Genomic DNA, 27,329 nt, shown 5'->3' with positions numbered 1-27,329 from the left:
CTCAAGCAGCGGATTTATTAATTACCCCGTTAAGGTTAACTCCTGCTTGTTTTGGTAGCCCTATGGGTTTTCCTGCTTGGTTTTCAGCAGTAGTACTTCTTTCCTGCTAGTTAGTCTGCAGCATCCTAATTTTGTCCCTTTTTCCTGCTCACCTTTTTGAGTAGTGTCCTTAGTTCCCTTTTTGGCTTGTGTCCTGCGTATTTCTGTTTTCTCTGTGTTACGGTTATATTTTTGTATGTCCTTTTTCTCCCATAGGGAGCCTTTCTGTATTAAACACCTTTTGTCTAATCTGAGTGTCTTTCTCTGCATCCTGGAATCCAAACTCCAGCTCCAGCCAAAACGTGTCAAAGGTAATGTAATGTAAGGTAATGTCTCAATGTTTAGTGTCACCAGAATACTACATATCACTTGTATTTTAATTTGTTTTGACTAATAACAGACCATAGTCTACCACCAAACAGCCATCATTTATGAATTAAGGGGAGGGAGCGATAATCAAACTGCGATATTGCGAGGGGTGATGGTACAATTAAACAAAAAAAGAAAAAAAAACAGCAAAAACTGAAAAAAGACCAGTAATTTTACAAGAATAAAGGTGAAATATTAAGAGAGTACAGTCATATATTAACAAAAAAAAAGCATACATTTGAAATATTACAGGGGAAAAAAAATCATTAGAGTGAAACAAAACAAAAATTAAACTACAATTTTTGGAAAATTACTGGAGGTGGGGGCCGGAAAAGTTATAATATTACAATAAAATGTTGACATGTCACCGATAACACGAAGAAGAGATGCATTTTGTTTCGTTTGTTTCTCTTAATATTATGAATTTTAAAAAATAAAATATTTTCTCCTTAATATTTGAAGTCAGTGCTACTAAAACGACATTTTACTCATAACATCACCTTCATTCTCGTAAAACTATGACTTTTTCTTGTTAGAATACGACATTTTCTCTTAACATTTTGACTTTATTCTTGTCAAATTACAGCTCCTTTTCCCATTTTCCCGTCAGTCTTACCTGCGTTCTCGGTGACTTCCTACTGGTTTTTATCTCTGTTCCTGCGTGCTAATTGCTAAGTGAGTTCTGCCTTTTCAGCAACTATTTCAGTTAGTGCTTGCTCCTTTTTCCTGCCTTTTTGTTTTTCCCAGCAGTGTTTTTTGTGACACCTTTTTAGCTAATGCCCAGTGCTGTTTTGTTGTATATTTTTGCAAGCGCCCTTGTACCCTTTTTGTGATTTCGCTTTTGGTATTAAATCCTTTTTTGTGACAAGGCTGTGTGGTTCTTTCTCTGCATTTTGAGATCCAAACTCCGGCCCCGGTCAATCATAACAGTTAGATTAAAACTGTTTTCTTCTTCTACTAGTTTGACTTTGTTTCAATTGTTGCAATTTTTGTTGTTTTTTTTTTTGTTTTGTTTTGTTTTCTTGTCAAATAATATTTTTAGAATGTGCTGCGGGCCGATAAAGAACAGCCGCAGGCCGCAAATGGCCCCCAGACCGCACTTCGGACACCTCTGATTTACATAGACGGTATCGTAACGGTGGAACGAATCGAAGACGTTTGTAATTGCTTCAACATTCCAAGAAATCTGCAAGTGCTCTGTCATTACAAACCAAATAATTATTTGAAGTTATCAACATCATGAAAGTCATTTCTTATCTTACAGGTTAAAAGTGAAACAACTTAGTGCATCGAGATAAGGAAATAATACAGATACGATCGTCACGCTCCTTCCGTGCACATATCCGCTGGCCAGTTGGATGGGCTTCGGCCTGGTGATACACAACCCCACCCCCACCCCAACCACCCAATCCTGAGATACTCGAGGGCACACTGTGTCCCTGCCATTTCCTGTTCATCAGTTTTCCCTGCTGGCTACATCTATATGGACCAATGGCAGTGACACATGCAGCATACACTGTATGCATCACCCATTCTCTCAGTCACGCCCCAGGCATCAACACACATGAGCCACGTTACAGCTGGAAGCGTCCTTGAGACGCTTACACCACGTAACGATGAGTGTTTTATGACATTTAAAGCAAAATATCAAAGTTTCCTGTGCCCGGGCCACGTGCTGCAATCCAGGCTGTCGTTTCTTAATCACCTTAGCCACTGGAAGCAAGAAACGCAAGCGAGAACCGAAGTGATGCGCACGCTGCTCAGTGCCTTTCTGTTCTGGTAGTGGAAAGGTCACGTGACCGCTCGTGCCCACTAACAGCATCCAGCTTCTGTCACGTGTCAAGTGGCATGAAAACCTTAGTCACTGTGGTCCAAGCAGCCAGAAACGCAAGAATTATAAACACAGTGGATCCTTGATTGTCCTACCCACAAAAAAAATGCCAAAAATATGTCGAGACCAGGGGTGCTCACACACACACACACACTTTTTCAGCCTGTGAGCTACTTTTAAGATGTGTTCCAAAGATGTACCTTCTACTGTAAACATAGAAAATATATATATTTACTATACTTATAAATATGATTATTGATATACATTGTACGTGTATATCAGGGCTGCACGCTTTCACACTTTCAAAGTTTACAGGTAATCAAAGCAGTTGATATCATCCACAAATAATTTACAATTCAATTCAGTATAGCAATAAAGATAAAGACACATAATTCCTGAATAGTTGTGTACATAGCCTGAGTAGTATGTGAGTCAAAAAAAGCTACGCAGCGTTCATGACACACACAGTTCTTGTAAAATGACAACTGTTTTTTCCAGCGATTGTGATTGTTCCCAAAGACACGATGTGGCGGCGAGACACCACACGGACACCTCCTTCCTGTTTTGCCGTGAGTTCTTTCTTGAATTCAATCGTGTTTCTCACCTCAATAACCCAAAATGGAGCTAAGCAATGTGTCAAATGCCAGCATTTGATAAAGAAGGTGAAAAATTCTATTCAAATGAATAGAATTCAAGAAATAACTCATGGCAAAACAGGAAGGTGGTGTCTTTGTGGTGTCTCCCCGCCACATCGTGTCTTTGGGAACACTCCTGTCGACAATCATGTCTCCACTGAAGGTAAAAGTAACCTTAAATGTTCATTTATCCCTTTCATTCCTCATTCATATGCATTTCAAATTGTTCACTGCATGTAAAACTATATTTGTAAAACTATAAAAATGTCTTATGTGTTCACATTTTTGGCTTTCTGGAACGGATGTTAGGTTAATTGGTGACTCTAAATTGTCCATAGGTATGAATGTGAGTGTGAATGGTTGTTTGTCTATATGTGCCCTGCGATTGGCTGGCGACCAGTCCAGGGTGTACCCCGCCTGTCGCCCGAAGTCAGCTGGGATAGGCTCCAGCATGCCCCCGCGACCCTAATGAGGAAGAAGTGGTATAGAAAATGGATGGATGGATGGATGGATGGATGGATGGAACGGATTAATTGGATTTACATGATTTCTTATGGAAAAATTGGATTCGGTTAGCGTTCATTTTTAGAGTCAGACTTTCTGGAACAAATTCATGACGCCAACCAAGGTTGCACTGTAGGAGTCAAGCTTTGGCTCTGTTGTGTTTTCCAGTTAGCACCACCAAACTAGTGTTCAAAAATAAAATGTAAGTGAACCTAAAAAAAAGAATCCTTTCCAGTGTACTGAAACTCTTATTAATTATTGTCAGTAGCTCAATTCAGCTTGTTAGCTTACAAAGAAGCCCAAAGCCATGCCTCTACTCCAAATGGTCCAATGACAGCGTAACATTTACCCAATTCACGAGACAAGACAATGTAGGTGATTGGGCCCACAAAAAGATTTTAACCTTAATTTTAAGAAAAGTACAACAAAAAAATATGACTGGACACACAAACTTTTTTATTTAACCGATGTTGGCTTTTTTCCTCCTAATTTCTACTACCTTACCTTGCACTGCTCCTCACGAGGCTCTCTTGATGACGAGGTGTGTGATGTGTGAGTCATGAAAAAAATCCTTCAAAACCTGCAAGTTTTATACAGAATCGAGACTCACGGTTGCTAGTCTACATTAACTCGTTCACTTACTCACCCCTGCTACTAGCCAGGCAACATGTCAGGGTGCGATTAAATGCGGGGTGGAACTTGTTACTCTGTGATGGGTAACTCAAGTGAATCGAGCCCCCGATTCACTTTAGTGTATGACTCATAAGAACACGAGTCAGCAAAAGGAGTCGGGTTTTCCATCGCTACCTTGCTACACTGCTGTGTGTGTATGCTAGCGGACTTGCCCCCCCCCCCACCACAGAGACAAAGCAATTGCATGACTGACACTCCGTTGTTCTATGAACCGTAGGTGCTGAACCAATGCACAGAGTGAGCGCCCTTCCTGCCCCGAGAGACGAGGAAAACCGGGAATATATGGAGGCCGGTAAAATGAGCAAGTTCATTGAGCATGTGATTCATTTATCTATTATCGCAAGATACTTTTTTAATGAACTTTTTTTCAATTATGTAACACAAGATCTTGCGACACCCCTAATTTTTATGCATTTTTGCAACAAAACAAAAAAAATCCTGGCATGCTAAGTGGTTAATCAGGAGGAATTTTTAATACCATTTAACTATGCTGTTCTACCAGGTGTTTTGACCAGTACAGTTGTCCCTCGCAATATCGTGTTTCGATTATTGCTCCCTCGCTATCCATCCATCCATCTTCTATGCCGCTCATCCTCCCCAGGGTCACGGGGGTATGCTACAGCCTATCCCGGCTGACTTCAGGCATACCATGGACAGGTCAGCAGCCAATGGCAGGGCACATAGAGACAAACAACCATTCACACTCACATTCATACCTACGGACAATTTAGAGTCTCATGTTTTTGGAATGTGGGAGGAAACCGGAGTACTCTGAGAAAACCCACACACGCACGGGGAGATCATGCAAACTCCACGCAGAGATGCCCAACGGAGATTTGAACCAAGATCTTCCTGATCTCCTGACTGTGTGGCCAACATGCTAACCACTAGGCCACCGTGCAGACCTCTTTTGCTATATCGTGTTTTTTCACAAATGTATTAATTATGATCACTGTTTGGTGGGTGAATACGGACCATTATTAGTTTTTAAAAAATGCATATTTAAGCAAACTGTACTCAGTCTCAGCCCTAAATTAAGCATTTTCAAGCATAAAAATGGCTGAATGAAGTAACGGAATGAACTAAAATACAAAGACAAGGCAGAAGAATCATTGTAATTGTGACTCTAGTTATTCTGCTACTATTTTGGGTAATACGAGTGTAAAACCGCAAGGAAGTACACACATAACCGAGGGATTACTGTGCTTTTCAGGTACAATGTTCAGATAATAACATATTTATTTTATACATATAAATATATATATGTACAGTATATACATATATATTTATATATATACTTTTTTTTTGGTCTTACTGTTATCTATTATGTATTATTATTCTGATTATCATAGAAAACATGACATGGAACACAGGAAGTGAACAACAAGTATTGTACTAGATGTAGAATAGATGGGGGGTAGGATTAAATAAGCTTTGCTTTTTCCTACTCCTTTTGGACATGTGGAACTGTGAAAGGATGATTTATGAGATGTATTCCATTGTAACCTCATGCTCAAATAAACTAAACCAAACCAAACCAAACCAAACACTGGAAGTACACTGTCCAGAAAAAAACAAGGAACTGCTAACGTGTTAGTCTATGCTATATTATTTATGTCTAATATGTCTTATTTTCTCTGATTATATCTACTATATTGGGTAATACAAATGTAAAGGAGTGTTATTTCATGTCTTGAGGGCTCTAATAATGTTAAAAACCATATTTACAAGATTGTAAACAGGTTTTCTATGCCATAACTACAAAAATATTCCATTTATTAAAAATGCACGGTCTGGAACCAATTAACCACCATAACCGAGGGATTACTGTGCTTTTCAGGTACAATGTGCAGATAATAACATCATTTGTTGAAGGTACTCCCCTGCAGCTTGCCAACAACCTCCTACTTTTGTTTAATCCTATCTCATGTCGCTGTTCACCCAAATAGTGCCACACTTCAAGGCCTCTGTAACTTAAATGGCTAGAACTGCCAGGAGGCCACCCTGGGGAGTGGGCTTAGGGGGGAGTTTGTCAACAGAGCTGGCGGCCATCGTCTCAAGTTGGATGCCATCAGAACACGAAGCCCTCGTAAAACTGGCAAGAGTAAAGAAGAGCCGGTGCCAGCAAATTATTCAGTAAAACCTCAGCCAAAGAAAGGATGTGCAAACAAGCCAATTATGCACATTTTCACTTGATAACACTTCAGTCGCAACAGAAAATCTAAGCAAAGCTGTTGTCGCTGCAGAAACATTTGTGGAACCCTACTGAGGGCAAACGGAGAGAGAACACTTTTGGAAAAACCAACAGATTCAAAACAAAAGAACTATGACTGTCAGGAGAAATTTCTCTTCGATTTAGTTTCAAACAAAAAGAAACAACATCAACAACAGGTGATATGTCAGATACGTTTCAGGCAAACTGCCCACCAAAACTGTAGGCCTGGTAATACAGTCGTCTCTCGTTTATCGCAGTTAATTGCTTCCAGACACGACCACAATAAGTGAATATCCAACTTAGGATTCAATATTAATAAGTGGAATATTTTCATAGTTGTGGCGTAGAAAACCTGTTTACGATCTTCTAAATACGCTTTTTAACATTATTAGAGCCCTCTAGATGTGAAATAACACCCCTATAGTCATCTTTACACTCCTATTACCCAATATAGTAGATACAATCAGAGAAAATAAGACATCTTAGACATAAAAAAAAAAATAACAGACTCACACGTTAGCAGTTTCTTGTTGTTTTTTTTCTGGGCAGCGTACTTCCTGCGATGGCTGTGGACTCAGCAATGTATTGTAATGGCGGCTCTAAATGGCTTTACACTTGTATTACCCAATATAGTAGACAGAATAAGAGTACATATGCCATTTACAACGTAAATAAAACTCCTGACCTTAATGGTGACATCGGAGGTTCAGAGTTTTAGCTTGTGAGTTATGGCCCCAACATTCGCCCATGTTATGATTATGTTATTATTATTATTGTGCCTGTTGTGAGATCATTAAAACTTGCAACATATGCCTTTTCTGGCTTTTCATAGGCACATTTATGATAACATGTAATACTTACAGTATTTTGTCATATTTTGGTCATTTTAAGCATTTGCGGAACTTCCTTCCTGGGTGCATTGATTTCACATAGCAACATAGAAAGCAACGCTACACCTAGCATTAACTTTTCCAAACTTTTCCCGCCAGCTCCAATATGTAGTGTTACCTTTTGGTAGTGCATCGTGAGCGCAGCGCTGATGCGCTGTCAGCGAGTGTTTGGTGAAGTTAGTCGCTAGCCGGCTAGTAGCTAGCCGTTGTGGTGTGGCGAGGTGTCACTACGCCACTAACGTAGTTCTTGGGTATAACAATGTCGCTGTAGCTTGGTTAATATGCAGGTCACATTATGTAAATGGAGCGTTGCTGGCGCTTTTTGGAGGTTTCTTCAGAAGGCTTTATAGGCGGAATAGGTGTGTGCCATCTCCTGCATTCTTAGCTGCCTCTATATACAGTAGCTGTTTTTATATCTTTAGAATGCACAGAAAAGAGAAAGACATGTGTTCATGTCTCACATAAGGATTGTGGTTGAGGGGCAAATTTCCAAAAAAAAGTGCAGTTTTCCTTTAATATTGAATCTTACTTCTCAGAAGTTCACTTATCGTGGTTGTGTCTGGAACCAATTAACAGCGATAAACAAGGAACGACTGTACTACTAATAAACAACAACTAATAAACACAGGCTTGTTCAAAGCAGATGGAACATGTTCCATTCCTAACAGCAACTAGCTGCCAACAAAGGTTTAGCGCGGTCCAGTCGATATCCAAAGAGGAACCCTGTTCCGCTTTCTTTTATGACTTCTGCCAGAGAGTTGGTACAATGGGTGTTACAACTTCACTTTTTTCATTGTTAGGATGTTATGCACCAGCTCGTCTCAGCCGGACAGCTAATCGTTCCTCAGACAGAAATGAAAATGGTGACATACCTAAAAACTGTGTGTGTGTGTGTGTGGAAGATAGATATGAGTGCATCGGCCAAGATGGCTGCTATCAACAAGCCTTCAACATGTCTTGTTTAAAGCAGAGGAAAAAATATCCCATTCCTAAAACACGGAACTCAGAAACTTTACAATACAATTTCTACAATAAAATTTTAAAATTTACAATATGCCCCCAAGGCATGCTGGGAAGTCTTGTGGCCACACCCTCCGATGCTATCAATATCATAAAATTAGAAACAAGCTCCTGTGAAACCAACCTTATTAGGAGGTAGCGGAGGTGACGTGAAGCCTGCTTGTAATTCCACATGAGATGCAGCCACGCAAGTGTGCACACACACACACACACACACACACACACACACACACAGCCTGTGATTTAACAGCTCCTGTGCCCTTCGGTCCCTGAGGAAATGGGCTGTCTCACTCAGGAAACCAACTGAGGGCAGCAGCAGAACCAGCTAAGGCATGAGAATCAACAGACACCTCGTTTTTTCTAAGTATGAAGTATGAAGGCATCATTTACATGTCTTTGACAACGTGCAACATATATTGTGTGTGGAGAGAGAATAATCCAACGTCACAAGGCTAAATATTTTTAAAAATCTGACACATACAAGCGGAATTACGGTCCTGAAGGTTCACTACCGCCATCTAGTGGTCACAACCCCAAGATGAACGTTAATAGTATAAAAGAAGTACAAAGGATGAACGATACGGCCAACATCACACTTTATAAACCACCCACACTTTGGCTTGGACTAAGATGCCTTAGTCACACGTTTTATCTTTTCAAATCCGGCAAGGAAAGCAGCAAAAACTCGGTGGGTTAAAAATAAAACCAGTGTGGGAAGCATAAGAAGCATGATATCAATGTTGATATTTTACACATTGGTGTACTTCAAATATGCAACAGTAACCATTTTGCATCTCATTTACAGGCAGAAGCATTGCAAACAGGCAATACAGGATTCCTTATTTCTAAATGAAATATGTTTGTAGTTAAAGCATAGAAAACCTGTTTATGACATTCTAAATACGCACATTATCAGAGCCGTGTTGACATGAAATAACACCCAGTCTCCTTTACACTCCTATTACCCAATATAGTAGACATAGTAAGAGAAAATAAGACATAGTAGGCTTAGAAAACGTGTTTACGACCTTCTAAATCAGGGTTTTTACATTATTAGAGCCCTCTTGACATGAAATAACACCCCTATAGTCACCTTTACACTCCTATTACCCAATATAGTAGATAGATAGAAGCCCTCTAGACATGAAATATCACCCCTATAGTCACCTTTACACTCCTATTACCCAATATAGTAGATAGATAGAAGCCCTCTAGACATGAAATATCACCCCTATAGTCAACTTTATACTCCTATTACCCAATATAGTAGACATAGTAAGATAAAAATAAGACATATTAGGCATAGAAAACCTGTTTAAGACCTTCTAAATACATGTTTTTAACATTATTAGAGCCCTCTAGACATGAAATAACACCCCTATAGTTTCTTTTACACTCCTATTACCCAATATTTATGATTGTAAGAGGAAATAAGACATATTAAGCATAGAAAACCTGTTTACGACCTTCTAAATACAGGTTTTGTACATTATTAGAGCCCTCTAGACATGAAATAACACCCCTATAGTTTCCTTTCCACTCCTATTACCCAATATAGTAGACATTGTAAGAGAAAATAAGACATATTAAGCATAGAAAACCTTTTTACGACCTTCTAAATACGGGTTTTTAACATTATTAGAGCCCTCTAAACAAGAAATAACAGCCTGAAAGTCACCTTTACACTCCTATTACCCAATATAGTAGATATAATAACAGAGGATAATACTTCTGAATGAGTCTGAGTCTTCTGAATGCTTTATATTTGTATTTTACTTCATTTAGCCAATTTTATGCTTGATAATGCTCCTTCAGGCAAAAAAAGCTGTAAAATTGGCTTAAATATGCTTTTTTTTATTATTTTTTTTTTTACAAATAATAGGCCATATTCAAACACGAAACAGCATGATTTCCATCCATCCATCTTCCATGCCGCTTATCCTCACTAGGGTCGTGGAGGTATGCTGGAGCCTATCGCAGAACAGCATGATTTATGATTTATTAATTCATATATTTTTGGAAAACCGTGATGGAGTGAAGGCGTGAAATTCGAAGTGGCGAGGGATTACTGTAATCAAGCATTATGTAAGCATGTTTGCATGTACAATCAACGCAAATATAAAAGCAACACAGCATCTGCTGTGTGATAAAAATTTGCATTTTGGAGTGGCCTTTTATTGTGGCCAGCTTAAGGCACACAAAATGCACAATAATCATGCTGGATAATCAGCATATTGATATGCCACACCTGTCTGGTTGATGGATTATGAATTATGAGCGCATGGACAAAGTTAGACATCTTTGAGATCAGCTCATCAACAAAAATGCTGCGTTTAGCAGTTCAACTCAAATACAATTATTAACCCTTAAAAATGCAACACCATCCAAAGAGTGCAGTGTTTTGCACACACAAAAAACAAGCGAACAACCAACAACAGTGTATGTACACACAATTTGTGTACTTGCGCTCCCCAGTGGTTAAGTTGGGAAACATCAGTTCATCTCAAAGACAGTGTCGCCTGGTTTTCGTTATTAATTCGTTCCAGGAGCAAATTTTCCCATCGGAAATCATGTAAATCTAATTAAACCATTCCGGAAAGCCAAAATACGAACAAAAATGCTTTTATTTAGAATAATACTAGTTGTATATGCAGAAAACAATGCAAACTAATGAACTAATTGACTCATACAAATCATATAAAAACCGGTGCGTTTGAAAACTGAGGTTTGACCGTACAATTAGAAACCCATAAAAATGCAAGGCTATGTTTTGCATTCCCAAAATCAACTGTAGAGTTTCTCACCTCCCACAGAGACCTGAACTCCCTCTGTTCAATGCGCAGCAGCTCGCTGAACTCTCGCGTGATGATGGTCGCATGTCGGGGGGTGTCGTACAGGATCGACTCCCCAAACGCTGTGCCAGTCCTCAGTGTGCAAATGGTAACAGCATCCTACATCAGACACACAGTCTAGTTGTAGTATTCCTTATACCAGGGGTGTCCAAACTTTTTCCACTGAGAGCCACATACTGAAAAATGAAATGACGCAAGGGCCACTTTGATGTTTTGTATACTAAGGAGCAAGTGTATTATTAGTGTGAACTTTTTCCTCTTTTTCCCCATTTTTGCTGAGTTTTTTTTGTTTGTTTAGAAAAACTTCTACTTATTTCTTAAATAATATTCATAACTTTTCTTCTCATAATATTATGGTTTTATTCCCATAATATTTTGACTTTATTCCTGTAATATAATTACTTCTTTCCCAACCTAATTGTTTGTCATATTATCTTTAATATAAATAAATAAATCTTTAATTGTTCAAATCTATGCTACGAAAATTAAACAATTTTTCCTCATAACATTACAAGTTTATTCTTGTAAACTGTGACCAGTCCAGGGTGTACCCCAGGGTGTGGGATAGGCTCCAGCATACCCCCGCAACCCTAATGCGGATTAAGCATCATAGAAAATTAATGAATTCAGTAATTCTAGCAAAATTGCTTTTTTTTCTCTTTAGAATAAAACATTTTCTCTTAATATTTTGACTTTAATCTTGTAAAATTACATCTTTTTTTTTTCATTTCTGCTTTTTTTCCCCCCAACAATTTCAATGTTCTCTTCGTAATTATGACTTTAATCCCGTAACATTAGAACATTTTCCTCAATCTAATTTTCCAACAATTACAACTTTATTTGTTGCTTTGTTTGTTTTTCATATTCAAACTTTAAAAAATTAAATTTTTAACATTTTAACTTTATGCTACTAAAATGACGTTATTTTTTTCTCATAATATTAAAAAGTTATTCTCATAAAATTGCGACTATTTCTTGCTAGAGTACAACTTTTTTCTCATAATATTTAGACTTTTTTTTTAGTTACTGCTGATTTTTCCATATTTGTTTTATTTTTTAAATTATTGTAAAATTATATTTTTAGAATGTGCCGCAGGCCACAAATCATAGGCCCCCGGGCTGCACTTTGGACACCCCTGCCTGACACAAATCATTTCAGGGTTCAGGTGATGCTAATCGAGTTTACGTTACACAGAACTCTTTGCAGTAGTTGGTATCAGAAATGGAAGATTGGCATGCCTGATACGGAAAGCACATCATGCGTACCTGATATCGTGATGTCTCTGACACTTTAACATCCAACGAACCAGACAGCACGGCATACCAGTTGGTGCCAATGTCTCCCTGGCGATACACTTTAGAGAAACAAAAAGGAAGCGTTCCTCTTGATGCCAGCAAGCCAACGTAACCGTTTGAGAGTGTGAACCTACAAGTGATGCCTTTCTCCAAGCTTTCATAGAAGCAACACAGGCAGATCTGCTGGAGGAAAGTGGGGTGAAACTTTTCAAAGAGCTTCACATTTTGGAGATGCGCCAGGACGGTGTCGACATCTTCCCCCGAGCGCTCAGACGGTCTGGAAAGCAAAAGAAGACAACTTTTTGAAGGGAGAAACAAAGAGAGTTATCCTGGAAGGCCCATGATCATCATGTCGAATAAAGCTGCCCATTTCAGATTCACCAGATTTGGGTTTATTTTACAGTGTGATTGATTGAAGATAAAAAGTGTACAATCCCGAGATGCCTCCTCAAGAAGAGAGGCTTCTTGGCGCATTATGACTGGGCTCACAAAAATATCTATCCTCTTGTTTCCATGCACAATTATAGTCCTGGTCTCCCTCACAGCAGGAAATGGGGTCTCCTTTGAAGGCACCGCGTCCTATCCTGGTTTGTTCCGGCCCTCGTCCATTTTGGAAATGTCTCCTTAAAACTCTCCCTGCAATAAGCTGACTCCCCAACTCTTATCTTAAGATGAATGAACTCATTTTATGGTCTTTGTGCCATCCCTGACTTATATGATCCATAGGTTAACTCCTTCTCCAGCAGGCCAACAGGCACCCCAGTTTACAATGATACTCTTGTAATCCTACACGAGTACTGTAATAATTACAGAGCAGCAACATGGTGAAAAAAATCAATATATGAATTGCGGTATATGTTGTATGCAAGTAAATATATAACGAATATATTTGTTTACTTTCCATGTGTAAAATGTCTGATTGCTTGCATACACTTAGCAGCTGTGCATCATGGACAGGGCTTGTTTCATATTTAATACAATGATCATTATAGTTATTTTATTCAAGAATTATTTATATATATTGTATTCATGATTGTATATTTATTACATTAATTATTGTTTTATATGATTTACTATTCTATAGGATAGGATACAATACCATACACCACAACAGGATACAAAAGGATATGATGCCATACGATACAATACGAGACCGTACCATACGATACCATACGTATTGATATGATACGATACGTATTGATAAGGTACGATACCTTTTGATATGGTACAAAACGATTTCATACAATACCACATGACAGCATACGATAACATGCAATATGATACGTATTGATACGATACAATATGTCGGCGTGAAACGATTCCTCGAATAATTTGAGTAACTGGATTACAAAAAGTAGAGGATTACCACAGCAGGTGGCTCCGTCCGCTCTATCCTCTGGTTCTCCTGATAGTAGTGATGTGGTAGTAGTAATGTCATGATACAGTATTTGATTAGGACAAACCAACAGGTACAGTTGGTCAAATAACAATAACAAGTGCATCATCTCAACGCTTTTACTGTCATTAATAAGAACATTAAGAGACATTTAATATAGTTTATCGCTTTAATACTCACATCTTTGTGATGAAAAGCATCACTCTCAGCTTCATCTACTGCATTCTCCTACGCTGACACCTGACAGTGCCGGTGCTTCTGTCCTACCTTCGCTAGTTTGTTTTTGCTGTTTGTTTTCCACTCGCCTTCTCCTTTTCATTCCGCGCCAACAAGTTCGTTTTTCTCCCGTCTTCCGGACTCAGTCTGCATATGTGCAGTAACACGGACTAGTCCATTGCATGAGAAGGGACAGAGGCATTTAACATATTTTGTGTGTTTTAGGCACGGGAATTAAAACTAAAACAGTAGTATGTACCTTAAATTGAAGGGAAAAAAATCAATAATCTGCCGCACGGTGGTCTAGTGGTTAGCACGTTGGCCAACACAGTAACAGCCTGGAGATCGGGAAGACCTGGGTTCGATTCTCCCATGGGCATTTCTGTGTGGAGTTTGCATGTTCTCCCCGTGTGCGCGTGGGTTTTCTCCGGGTACTCCGGCTTCCTCCCACATTCCAAAAACATGCAGGTGAGGTTAATTGGCGACTCTAAATTGTCCATAGGTGTGAATGGTTGTTTGTCTATATGTGTCCTGCGATTGGCTGGCGACCAGTCCAGGGTGTCAGCTGGGATAGGCTCCAGCATGCCCCCGCGACCCTAATGAGGAAGAAGTGGTATAGAAAATGGATGGATGGAAAATCAATAATCAGTTTTTAAGAGATGTTTAGGGGCCCAGGCAATTGCCTGTGTTTGCCTAATGGTAAGTCTGCCCCTGTGCATCACAAGTAGTTACATATAGGCCTCTTTTGGCACATGTTAGATAGTGCAGATAGAGCAGACTGTTCGCTGTAACTATCTCTCGCTCACCGCCTTGCATTCTTCTACCACAAGACATTTAGGATTAATCGGCACCAACCAGCTAAGACCTCTGCATCACACACATATTGACATACGCGGGTTGGCGGAGCTAGAAAAAGGGATATGTGGCCTGAAGTCACTCGGACTTGCTCCTGCACCCGTGTGGAAGACGAGTCCCCGCAGCTGTGTACATTAAACTGTCAAAATTGAGCTATTGTTTCCGAGACTTACTTGGAAGCATGAAAGATAACAAACCTAAAGTGACAAAAAATCTAACAATAATAATAATAATCATCATCATCCTCAGCCCCTTGAAACAGATCATCATCAAATTGTCTAAATGTTTTCTTCTTTGGTCCATGTGCCGCCCCACTACAAAGTTTGGTCTTTTTTAGTGCAATCCTGTTTACTTGTGTCCTTCTATGTGCTGTTCTCATCTGCCAAATGATTGCTGTGGAAAATGTCATTAAAACAAGTTTTCTGGAGCGTCTCATGGCCTGGCGTTCATGTGTGGAGAAATGAGAAGCGAACATGTTCAGTAATGCTTTGAAATAATGTTATTCTAGAAGGGGGTGCGGTATTATACAACCTTCTGATGAGAACGTCCATAAGCAGCTTTGTCCTGTAAACAAATGTGGGACACTGCGTCACTTGGCTTATTTTCGCAAACGTTAGAAAACATGCAGCGCATCACTCAACGCTCCACCGCCTAAAGAAAATATATAAATTAATATAAAGTCCAAATTGGCACTAGATTATCTGATGAAATAACTACTATCAAAATACGAAAGCATCATCAAAAGTACACCCTCAGTACGCCACCGCATGCAGCAGTCGTTGCTAATTTACTTTTTCATGAAAATCAATACTTACACAAAGAGCTAAACAATCTGCCGATGTTCGAATTGTGGAATCAAGCCTATTTTGATTGCACACGATGCCCAACACAGAGCTAAACACCAAAAACTTGTGCACAGTAACAACGAATCGCATTTACAGCTCGTTGATCAGGAATTAGAATTCATATCCTAATTAAAAGCAGTGACACGACTGAGGTGGTTTACCTTTTATCCAGACAAATAATCCACTCGGCAGGTTCGGAGGAGGAAGAGTGAGATGCTACCATCTTGTCAGGCTGAGCTGGTATGAAGCATATAGCGGGCGGATATGTTGGCTATTGTAACACACGTCAATGTGTTCATAAAATAACTATCATCTCGCGTTACCAGACTGACACGACATTGTTGCGCTATTATTTATCTTGTGTATGTTGTCGTGTAAGGTATTGACACACGTCCATTTTGCAAATATATTTGTTTATCTATCGATTAGTTTGGATCATTTTCCCATTCTCCATTGGGCTCATTAGGACATGCAGTGAAGTGGTTTTTTGCATGTCTTTAAAAACGTAATTGCTGATAAACACACACCCGGCATTATGGGAAAACTTTACTGTACATTTAATTTGAAAAGCCTCAGAAAATGTATGTGTGAACAAAGGGTCTTTGGTGTACACATGACTTCCTGTTGACCTTGTAGCTACAAATCCTGAAACCAGGTGTGTCCAAACTGCGGCCGAAATGAGTTTCCTCAGTGGGACTGTTGGGCTCTCCCTTAGCGATAAGGCGAGTCGCTGCTCCTCTGGGTCTCCGCCGACGAGGTGGCTCGGGCATCTGGGTCACATCCGATTTTTACGCATGTGGGGTGCATGTGATGTACAAAAGACACACGGCCGTACAGACTACGCTCAAAAACGTACGAAGTGAGTAAGTTTGTCTTGCAACCTGAAAAAAACATAAGCGTTTGTAGAGTTTGACGTGACAAAGAACCTCTGCGGCCGGTCTGCGGCCATTCTATGACTCAAAACTTAACACATCACACACATGCCCTCTGTGTGTTTTTTGCTTTTTTTTTTAGGAGCCTGTACGACCAGGTGTGACCTAGGCTTTAGGCTGGTGCCTCCGCGACCCAACCTCGGATAAGTGGAAGAAGATGAACACAGGTTCCACTGTGTTCGATATTACACAGATCGCTTTGTTATCCCTGGTGGTCTAACGATGTACGCTTCTTCTTTCGTCTTTCATCTTTCCACCAGAGGGTAAATAAGGGTTTGAGGTGCCACGGGAGAGATGTCAAGATGGAGAAGTGACCACTGCATTGGCCACCGCCAGGGGGCGGCTCAAAGTGGTTAGTGCAGGGGTTGGGAACCTATGGCTGGAGAACCATATATGGCTCTTTTGATGTCTGCATCTCTCTCTCACATGTTTCTTAACACTATAAATTGTTTTAATTTTATTTTTTGGTTTCTCTGCCATTTTAAAGTAAAACATAAACAAAATCACAGTGTTAAAAAACATTCAAAATATAAAATGTTATAATGTATCTTAATCCCTTTATCCATTTTCTACCGCAACAACAGTCCTTGCAATATGGAAGGGTAAGATGCCAAAACACGATTATAATTGGATGATGCGGTAGCCTCCCAGGTCATTGAGTGGTCAACAAGTAAACATCCCCCCTACCTAATAGCGCAAACACTGTTGACAAAGATGGCGAAAATAAAGAAAGATGAGGAGTACCGTACATTTCAGCACAAATGGACAGAGGAATTCGCTTTCGTGGAGAGAGCGGGTTTGGCAGTGTGTCTGACTGGTACATTTTCATTTCATTTCGGAAATACATTTTTTTAAATTTGGCTTTCATGGCTCCCTTAGCCAAAAAGGTTCCCGACTCCTGGGTTAGAGGCTAAAACAACGACTCGCCACAGTTTTTCCTGGCACTTATATTTATTTAATATTGAGGGGGCCACTGCAGTAATGCTCACGACAGAGATACTCTGACATTGTCCATATCGTAATCTACAAAATAATGATGATGATAATAGTATGTAGATTTGAAAACTTTTGTCCATGGATTAAGCTTGGTCAACATCAGTGGGGATAATGGTTGAAATAACACCACAATGTTGGGGTAGATGTTTATTTTTAAAGCTAACAAAAAAGTATAAAATATTTTAGCTTTCTTGGAGAGAAAATATTGCATTTAAGATTCAAGATTCAAGAGTTTTATTGTCATATGCACAGTAGAACAGGTAGTTCTGCTATGCAATGAAATTCTTTAATATATACTGCTCAAAAAAATTAGAGGAACACTTCAAAAACACATCACATCTAAACTGGGGGAAAAATGATCTTGAATATCTTTCCTGATAATAATTGGGTGAAGTATTAGTAACAAAATGATGCCACATAATTTGATAGAAATGAAAATGATCACCCTATAGAGGGGGGAAATCAAAGACACCCCAAAAATGAAAGTGAAAAAATGATGCAGCAGACTGGTCCATTTTGCCAAAATGTCATTGTAGCAACTCAAAATGATTCTCAATAGTTTGTGTGGCCGTCGAGGCATGCTCCTAATGAGACTACGGATGGTGTACTGGGGCATCTCCTCTCAGATCTGGACCAGGGCATCAATGAGCTCCTGGACAGTCTGAGGAGCAACCTGGCGGCGCCGGATGGACCTAAACATAATGTCCCAGAGGTGTTCTATTGGGTTTAGGTCAGGTGAACGTGGGGGCCAGTCAATGGTATCAATTCCTTCATCCTCCAGGAACTACCTGCATACACTAGCCACATGAGGTTGGGTATTGTCGTGGACCAGGAGGAACCCAGGTCCCACTGCACCAGCGTAGGTTCTGACAATGGGTCCAAGGATTTCATCCCGATACCTAATAGCAGTCAGGGTGCCATTATCTAACCTGTAGAGGTCTGTGCGTCCTTCCAGGGATATGCCTCCCCAGACCATCACTGACCCACCACCAAACCGGTCATGCTGAATGATGTTGCAGGCAGCATAACGTTCTCCACGGCATCTCCAGACCCTTTCACGTCTGTCGCATGTGCTCAGGTTGAACTTGCTCTCATCAGTGAAGAGCACAGGGCACCAGTGGTGTAGTTGCCAATTCTGGTGGTCTATGGCAAATGCCAATCGAGCTCTACGGTGCTGGGCAGTGAGCACAGGGCCCAATACAGGACGTCGGGCCCTCAGGCCACCCTCATGGAGCCTGTTTCTGATTGTTTGGTCAGAAACATTCACATCAGTGGCCTGCTGGAGGTCATTTTGTAGGGCTCTGGCAGTGCTCATCCTGTTCCTCCTTGCACAAAGGATCCAATACTGATCCTGTTGAGGGTTGAAGGACCTTCTACGGCCCTGTCCAGCTCTCCTGGAGTAACTACCTGTCTCCTGGAATCTCCTCCATGCATCCAGGAGCTCATTGATGCCCTGGTCCAGATCTGGGAGGAGATCCCCCAGACACCATCCGTAGTCTCATTAGGAGCATGCCCCGACGTTGTCAGGCATGCGTACAAGCACGTGGGGGCCACACAAACTACTGAGAATCATTTTGAGTTGTTACAATGACATTTTAGCCAAATGGACCAGTGTGCTGCATCATTTTTTCACTTTCATTTTTGGGGTGTCTTTGATTTCCCCCTCTATAGGGTGATCATTTTCATTTCTATCAAATTATATGGCATCATTTTGTTACTAATACATCAGTGTACAGTGTTCCTCTAATTTTTTTGAGCAGTGTATATTCATCATATTTGTGACAGTGGTCCAGCCCTGCACACGGACCGGTTCAATCCCACAACCACACATCCCCATGGATTGAGAGTCGAGGCTACAAGCCCAGACTTTCAGCCATCTGACCAGTGTAACTGTAATGACAAACGTTAATACTTGTATAGGCAACATACTATTCTCATATTTTGTAGATTACGATATAGATAATGTTTGAGTCGCTCGATAATGACATTGCTGACTATTGTGGTGGTAGTAAACGGATATAAAAGTGGTCAAAATCCAGTAAAAACTCTGGCTGGTCTTTGTTTTAGCCACTTTATGTAATGGTTAACCACACTGAGGCGCCCCCTGATGGTGGCCAATAAAGTGGTGAACCATTTCGATCTCAGCATTTCTTGGCCAGGGCATCCGCTGTAATAACTAAGCCAAAAGCACTCATGCGATTGACCCACTGTGGCACCCCCCTGCAAGCGAATCACACCGAATTTGCTTTGTCACCCTGAATGCAGTTGTCAATAGCTTAGCATGTATTGACCTACAGATTGGTCGTATGTAACTGGCCGAGGCTTGAACCAGGGTCTGCAGAATGCGAGTCGTGAGCGCTAGCTATCAAGCTAAAACCCCAAGCTGTCAACTTAATGTCCGGTGCGACTCTTAAGGCGTCAGGGAGGGATGTTTACCAATGTGCTTTTGCACAGCTGCACCAACTGGCATCTATTACATGTAGCATCTTTATATTAAAGATACTCCAATGTGTTCAAATGTATCAAAGTGGCCACCCACATCCTTCAATTTTTCTCGATGGAAAACATTTGGACACCCCTGCATTACACCTTCGAGAATGCTTTTACAATAACATGCCTTCAGCTTCAAAAAGTGGGGGATTGATGTCTTACAGTTGCCTTGGTAACAAACAACAGAACTGCATTAAGTGGCGCCGTCTGTGCTGCCAACATTGTGAAGAAAACTGTGAGCATGCCAAGGTAACTTTTTTTATTTTTATTTTAATGCTTCTTTTGAAACAGGTTGTTCCTCCAGAAATGAGCCTACACTCACTGGAAGCAACATGAAGCACAGCAGCACGGTCTAATGACAGCCAATACAAGAACAATAACGCACCATGTTTAATATTGACTTGGTACTGGATTTTCCCGATTTTCGTTATTAATTTGTTCCAAAGTGTTGAACGAAAACTGAAACGTACTGAAAACTGAGGCAATTTTTCCCGTAGGAAATAACGAACCGACTGTATTAGTCAGTTCGCTCCCTGTATAACCGGTGTTACAGTTTGGTCCTCATTGCTGGAAATAAGTCGGACTCATTCCCAGTGAGGATTGGACTCCGCCGGGGCTGCCCTTTGTCACAGATTCTGTGCATTACTTTTATGGACAGAATATCTAGGTGCAGGCAGGGTTTTGGAGAGATCTGTTTTGGTGGCTGCAAGATTGCGCCTATGCTTTTCGCAGATCATGTGGTCCTGCTGGCTTTATCGGCCCGTGATCTTTAACGCTCACTAAATAGGTTCGCAGTCAAGTGTGAAGTGACTGGGAAGAGAATCAGCATCTCCAAGTCCGGGACCATGGTTCTTGCCAGGAAAAGGGTGGAGTGTCATATCTGTGTCCGGGATGAGATCCTGCCCCAAGTGGAGGTGAAGTACCACGGGGTCCTGTTCACGATTGAGGGAAGGATGGAACATGAGATGGACAGGCGGATTGGTGAGGCGCCTACAGTGATGTGGACTGTGCATCGGTCCGTTGTGGTGAAGAGAGAGCTGAGCCGAAAGGCAAAGCTCTCAATTTCCCCGTGGATCTACGTTCCTAACCTCACCTATGGTCATGAGATTTGGGTAAGTGACCAAAAGGACATGATCGCGGGTACAAGTGGCCGAAATGACTTTTCTCTGTAGGGTGGCTGGGCTCTCCCTTAGAGATAAGGTGAGAAGCACTGTCAACTGGGAGAAACTGGGCGTAGAACTTTTGCATTGAGAGGAGCCAGATGAGGTGGCTCGGACGTCTGGTCAGGATTCCTCCCTGGGGAGGTGTTCAGGGCATGTCTGATGGGCAGGAGGCCTCGGGGAAGACGCAGGACACATTGGAGAAGCTATGTCTCTCAGTTGGCCTGGGAATGATCCACCAGGAGGAGCTGGACGAAGTAGCCGGGGAGCGGGAAGTCTGGGCTTCCCTGCTGCCCCCCGTGACCTGACCTTGGATAAGGGGAAGAAGATGGATGAATGGAAATAATGAAAAGCCAATGAATTCATTACAGACAACCAAAAATAAGAACAAAAAATATTTTATAAAAAATAATTATAGTTTAATGTGCAGAAAATGTTGTGCATGTAAAAGTTACTCATGGTGTCCCACTGGGATGCCCGTTTGCACCAGTACTGCTCTTTACATTCTTCCCCTAGGCCCTATTATTAGAAAGCACTCTTGTCAACTTTATTTTACTTTAAATTTCTTCATAAGTGAACCCGGATGAAACATATTACTGAAACATATTACACATGACCTTATCCCTCCCCCAGTTTTTCTTATTTTCAAATGCAAATGTTGACAGGTATGACGCTGTATGTGTGTTGTAGACATTCTCCATGCGTAACTTGCCCTGAGGTGATTTCTGCTGTGAATTATTATTAGAGATGTACGATATCTTTTTTTCAAACCGATACCAATAAAGTTCTGCTTGTAGAGTGGAGGGAGCCACCTGCTGTGGCCCAGCAAAGTACACAATATTCAGACACATGCTCCAAACAGCCAGTGTGGCCTGATAATTATTTGTCCAATCATTATCTTGCACTAATTATTATGTAATATAAATATAAATGACTTGACGGTCTATGAGTGTATAGAGTGAATTAATGTGTGTGTTTTTCTATACTTTCGTATCTGTACGCATGTGGAGTGTGACCATTCATGTGGAGGGCTACTATTCCATCTCAGACCATCGGCGCATGTGGGCGGGGCTCCAGCACATCACAGACTATCGAGAGCGGAGTAGCGTAGCCACGTCCAGCCAAACCACACTTCCAGATGAGCTGAATGAGTTCTACGCCCGCTTTGATACCCAAACTCCTGATGAGCAGAGAGGGGGGCTGGACTTGGGGAGCACACAGGACTCACCTCTCATGGTGACATCAGCTGATGTGCGCAGCGTTCTGAACAAAACAAACCCACAAAAAGCAGCAGGCCCAGACACCATCTCAGGACGTGCACTTCGGGTTTGCTCATCAGAGCTAGCTGATGTGCTTGCTGACATATTTAACCTGTCGCTTGCACAAACATCTGTACCGACCTGCTTTAAGTCCACCACCATAGTGCCCGTACCCAAGAAGAGCAACGTGACCTGCTTGAATGACCATCGCCCTATAGCACTCACTCCTATTGTTATGAAGTGCTTTGAAAGAATAGTCATGACCCACATCAAAAAAAAGCATCCCGGCCACTGTGGACCCTCTACAGCTTGCATATCGCCAGAACCGGTCCACTGATGATGCAGTCAACACTGCCATCCACACAGCCCTTTCTCACCTACAGGGCCAGGACACATATGTCAGAATGCTATTTATAGACTATAGCTCTGCATTTAACACAGTCAGCCCCCACACACTCACAGATAAGCTCCTTACACTTGGCCTGTCTCCCTCCCTCTGTAACTGGGTGTTTAACTTTCTAACAGGCAGGCCCCAGTCAGTCAGAGTCCACAATCGCACATCCAGCTCAAGAATTGTGAGTACTGGGACCCCACAGGGGTGTGTGCTGAGTCCGCTCCTCTACACGCTCTTCACCTACGATTGTGTGGCCTCCCAGAACAACACCAGCATCATTAAATTTGCAGATGACACTACAGTCATCGGACTGATCACTGGTGGTGTTGAAACATCATACAGAAGAGAGGTGGCGGACCTCATAGCTTGGTGTCGTGATAACAATCTCCTTCTCAATACAGATAAGACTAAAGAGATGATCATTGACCCAAGAACAAGGGAAAAGGAGCCAGATAAACCCCTGTTTATTGATGAGACTGAGGTGGAGAGGGTGAAAACCTTCAAGTTCCTTGGCACACACATCAGCGAGGACCTCACCTGGTCTCACAACACCCAACAAATTATGAAGAAGTCCCAAAGGAGACTGTACTTTCTGAGAAGACTGAGGAAATTTGGCATGTCCACCACAATCCTGAGTTGCTTCTACAGATGCACTATCGAAAGTGTCCTTACCGCCTCCATCACTGTTTGGTACGGTAACTGTACAACACGTGATAGGAAGGCACTCCAGCGGGTGATCAAGACCTCACAGAACATTGTTGGGGCAGTCCTCCCCTCACTGCAAGACATTTATAAAACTAGAGTCCTACGAAGAACACACAACCTCATCAAGGACAGCACACATCCACAACACTCATTATTCACACTCCTACCGTCAGGCAGACGCTACAGGAGTTTGAAGTCCAGGACCACAAGGCTGGCAAACTGCTTTTACCCACAGGCCATCAGGCTTCTCGACGAAGCACTCACACACGCCGCAGCAAAAAAAGGAAACACAGTGATAGCACTTTATTTATTTATTAATCTGTATTAATGTCTTTTCTGTTGTTGTTGCTTAATTTATTGGTATATATGTTTCTGATGTTCTTATTCATTTTCTTGTGTTTTTCTTTCTTTCTTTTTCTGGGAGAATGAACAGAACAACAATTTCATTGCATAGCAGAACTACCTGTTTTACTGTGCATATGACAATAAAACTCTTGAATCTTGAACCATAAAATCACATGTAATGCTCTCATCTGCCAAAAGAGGGCAGCAGTCACAGCGTTAACGTAGGGTCCATTTACCATCAGTCCAGTTAAACAAGGCTTAAACAACTGAAATCTATTACGGGTATAAAAGACTGAACAGGCCTCAGTGTGCCAGCTGAATGTCTAACATAAAAAGTCATCAACTAATCCAATAGCTTGTAAGTACGCTGTGGATATTTATCAAACTATTGCAATTGACCGTTTTTGTTATGAGCTTTGCGCACAGTTACCTCTTCCTGTCTGAAGCTTGAGTTGAGGCCCGGGTGTGAGTGGATAACATGAAAGTCGCATTCCTGCCGTGCTGCATGCCACCAAGCTAAACTACAAGACCAAACAAAGTCAGTCGGCATCAGCATGTAAGTAAGTCCAGCAGGGCGCTCCAGTTTGCAAACCCCACAGCAGTGTTGATGAATTCCACATAGGTGCAGGGAGTTTTAACAATATTTGACCAGTATCTCACCAGATATCTTCACCTGCGTCTTTTTTTAATCCTGCACCTTCAACATTGTGCGAGATGTTGCCATAGGAACCACTGCCTTGGCTGGAGCATACCATGTTACCCCAAGGAGAAAGCCCACTGACTGTGTACATATGGCCTTTCAGACCCACAGTTGCTAGGAGATGATCCAGAAAGCCTGAAATAGTAAACACAAGAACGCATGCAGCCTTTTAGTGCAAAGAAGGATTTCAGATTTTTTTCCACTTGGAAAGATACTGTGTGGGTGTTCATCTGCAAAGCGTACAGAAAAAGCCATTGTTATAAAAGGAATACAGTAATCCCTCGCAATATTGCGGTTTCATTATCGCTGCCTTGCTATATTGCAGATATTCAGAAAGGTATTAATTAATGATTGCTGTTTCATGGTTGACTATGGCGTATTATTAGTCAAAAAATATGCATATTTAAGCAAATGTTAAGTATTCTTGGCCTAAATAAGGCATTTTCAAGCATAAAAATTGCTAACTGAAGGAAAATACAAAGCCGGGGTACAGGTACTATACGGTACAGGAAGTTATTGTTCAGTATCTTCGGCACTGATTGGCTCAGCCTCATGCAGCATCCACCCACGTTGTGTCTCACATGTGCTTCCTATATTGTTGTTACGCAGCGGAAAGTATCTTTGCTCTTGTGAGTAAGCCATTTCTTAGTAAACTGCACAATAGCTCCTAAACGTGCTGCCTCTCCACCGTATGGCGATGAAACTAAGCCCCAAAAGAAACTCTTCGATATGATAAAGAATGGCAAGAAAATCGTGGATGTTGCCTTCCATTACGGCTTAAATGAGTCCAACGCTCGTTCCCTCTGTTAAGATGAAAAGAACATCCGTGCAACGGCTGTTGTATCCTTCAACAAGGGGGCAGGGCGTGGCATGGCGTGGCGTGGCGTGGCGTGGCGTGGCAAACCATAATACAGACCTGATCTAAATCTTAAGACCAGTTGAAAAATTGCTAGAATTTGCATTTGGACATTTGGATTTTAATGAAGTTTTTAGTAGAGCTACAATATGCAAAAGCAAGAAGGGGGAGTGACAGAAAAAACGTTTGGAACTTGTAATTTAAACAAAAAAAAAAACTGAAATAGGTTGTTTATCACTTGATTAAAAGTTTAAGACCAAGTCAAAATCTGCTCAAAATGTTCATTTTCTGTCAGGCATTCACACTGTCATGCCCTCCAGATGGCTAAAGCTAAGAAGCTTTCACTTTTTCAACGTGGTCGGATTGTCGAGCTGCATAAGCAAGGCCTCTCGCAGCGTGCCATTGCTGCTGAGGTTGGGTGCAGTAAATCAGTCATTCTACATGTTTTGAAAGCTCCTGAGCATTATGGAACAAAAAAGTCCGGTGGTAGACCCCCAAAAAAATCACACCTGCACTGAGCCTGAAGATCCAATTGGCTGTCCATCAAGACACGGCGGTCTTCCACCCACATTAAGGCCCTTACTGGTGCCGACTGCAGCGCAATAACCATCAGACGCCATCTGCAGGAAAAGGGTTTAAAAAACAAAAAAGGAATTCAAAGACCTCGTCTCCTTCAACGCCACAAAACTGCCCGTTTAGACTTTGCCAGGGAGCATCAAACATGGGACATTGAAAGGTGGAAAAAGTTTTATTCTCTGATGAGAAAAAATGTAACCTTGACGGTCCAGATGGCTTCCAACGTTACTGGCATGACAAGGACATCCTTGTCTGTCCTGCGCTCTTACTTTGGCGGGCTTTACTTCCGACTGGGAGGGGAAGACAGTGTGCGGCATACAGCAGGAGATAAATATAACGCCGAGTGATTTGTGAGGTCTGATTTTTTTCAAGGAGGCATTTTTATGATGCAAATGTATTACTATTTTGAATTCATATTGTTTTGGACCCGCGGGGGCTAAGTCACTGTTGATGTACTACACTGCTGATGGATATGCCATACAACTTCATGTCAAAAAAAGCCAGATAATGCCTTTAAGTATTTGCACGAGAAGGAGTGAGCCCTGTGTCAAACACACAAGCATATATTAATTACTCACAGATTTTCACCATAAGTAACCCCCATGAGAAGTGTGTGAATATCACATTATTTGTTCCAAAGTGAAAGCGTCACAGACAGGATTCGAACCTGTGCAGGGAATCCCCATTGGATTTCAAGTCCAACGCCTTAACCTCTCGGCCACTGTGACTGTCTATTGAGGTATGTGTGTATGGTGTCGCACAGATACCTTTGTTATACTTCTCAAAACTTGGATTTAACCAACTGTACTAATCAAATATCATAACATTACTACTACCATATCACTACTATCAGGAGAACCATAGAGTGGAGGGAGCCACCTGCTGTGGCCCAGGAAAGTGCACTATATTCAGACACATGCTCCGAGCTGCCGGTGTGCCGCTAAGGAGGTCAGGAGAACCGGAGTATAGAGAGGACGGAGCCACCCGGTGTGGCCCAGCAAGGTGCACTGTATTCGGGAACACACTTTGAGCAGCCAGTGTGACCTCATGGAGGTCTTTTTGCACTTTTCAAATAAGGTTAAGGTTAAATAAGGTTTTTTGTGTGCTCGATGGAGTTTTTTCCTCATGGTGGAGCATTATTTCGCAACTAGCATGTGAAATATCTTCCTCTTAAAGTGGATGTTTGTTTACAAGTGAGCTCAAGGAAAGTTACCACAGGCCGTTAACATCACAGGCAGGAGAAAAAAGGAGCGCTTGATT

General features: G+C 41.4%; 1 protein-coding gene and 1 non-coding gene across 6 annotated transcripts in view; both read right to left on the bottom strand.

Annotated features, from left to right (window-relative positions):
- Positions 1 to 15,947, bottom strand: part of rapgef4a (Rap guanine nucleotide exchange factor 4a) — a 57,397-nt gene extending 41,450 nt beyond the window's left edge. For 3 of the 5 annotated variants that reach the window (XM_054786644.1, XM_054786642.1, XM_054786643.1), the window contains exons 1-5: positions 15,818 to 15,915; positions 15,343 to 15,375; positions 12,479 to 12,621; positions 12,315 to 12,403; positions 11,001 to 11,147 (exon numbers count right to left, since the gene is read on the bottom strand). In XM_054786644.1, coding sequence (XP_054642619.1) covers positions 11,001 to 11,147; positions 12,315 to 12,403; positions 12,479 to 12,621; positions 15,343 to 15,375; positions 15,818 to 15,879 — 474 coding nt within the window. In that variant the 5' untranslated portion in view covers positions 15,880 to 15,915. Of the gene's footprint in view, positions 1 to 11,000; positions 11,148 to 12,314; positions 12,404 to 12,478; positions 12,622 to 15,342; positions 15,376 to 15,817 lie in introns of all 5 variants that reach the window. The other 2 variants (XM_054786645.1, XM_054786646.1) reach the window with 1 other exon arrangement.
- A 10,768-nt stretch (positions 15,948 to 26,715) lies between these two features.
- On the bottom strand, positions 26,716 to 26,797 carry trnas-uga (transfer RNA serine (anticodon UGA)). The gene has a single exon. It is a non-coding gene; the product is annotated as a tRNA-Ser (tRNA).
- Between the last annotated feature and the right edge of the window lie 532 nt (positions 26,798 to 27,329).

This window comes from Dunckerocampus dactyliophorus, chromosome 9, assembly GCF_027744805.1.
Source record: "Dunckerocampus dactyliophorus isolate RoL2022-P2 chromosome 9, RoL_Ddac_1.1, whole genome shotgun sequence".
In the NCBI taxonomy this organism is placed as follows: Eukaryota; Metazoa; Chordata; class Actinopteri; order Syngnathiformes; family Syngnathidae; genus Dunckerocampus; species Dunckerocampus dactyliophorus.
The sequence above is the reverse complement of the archived record's forward strand: the minus strand, read 5'-3'. Positions and strand labels throughout refer to the sequence as shown.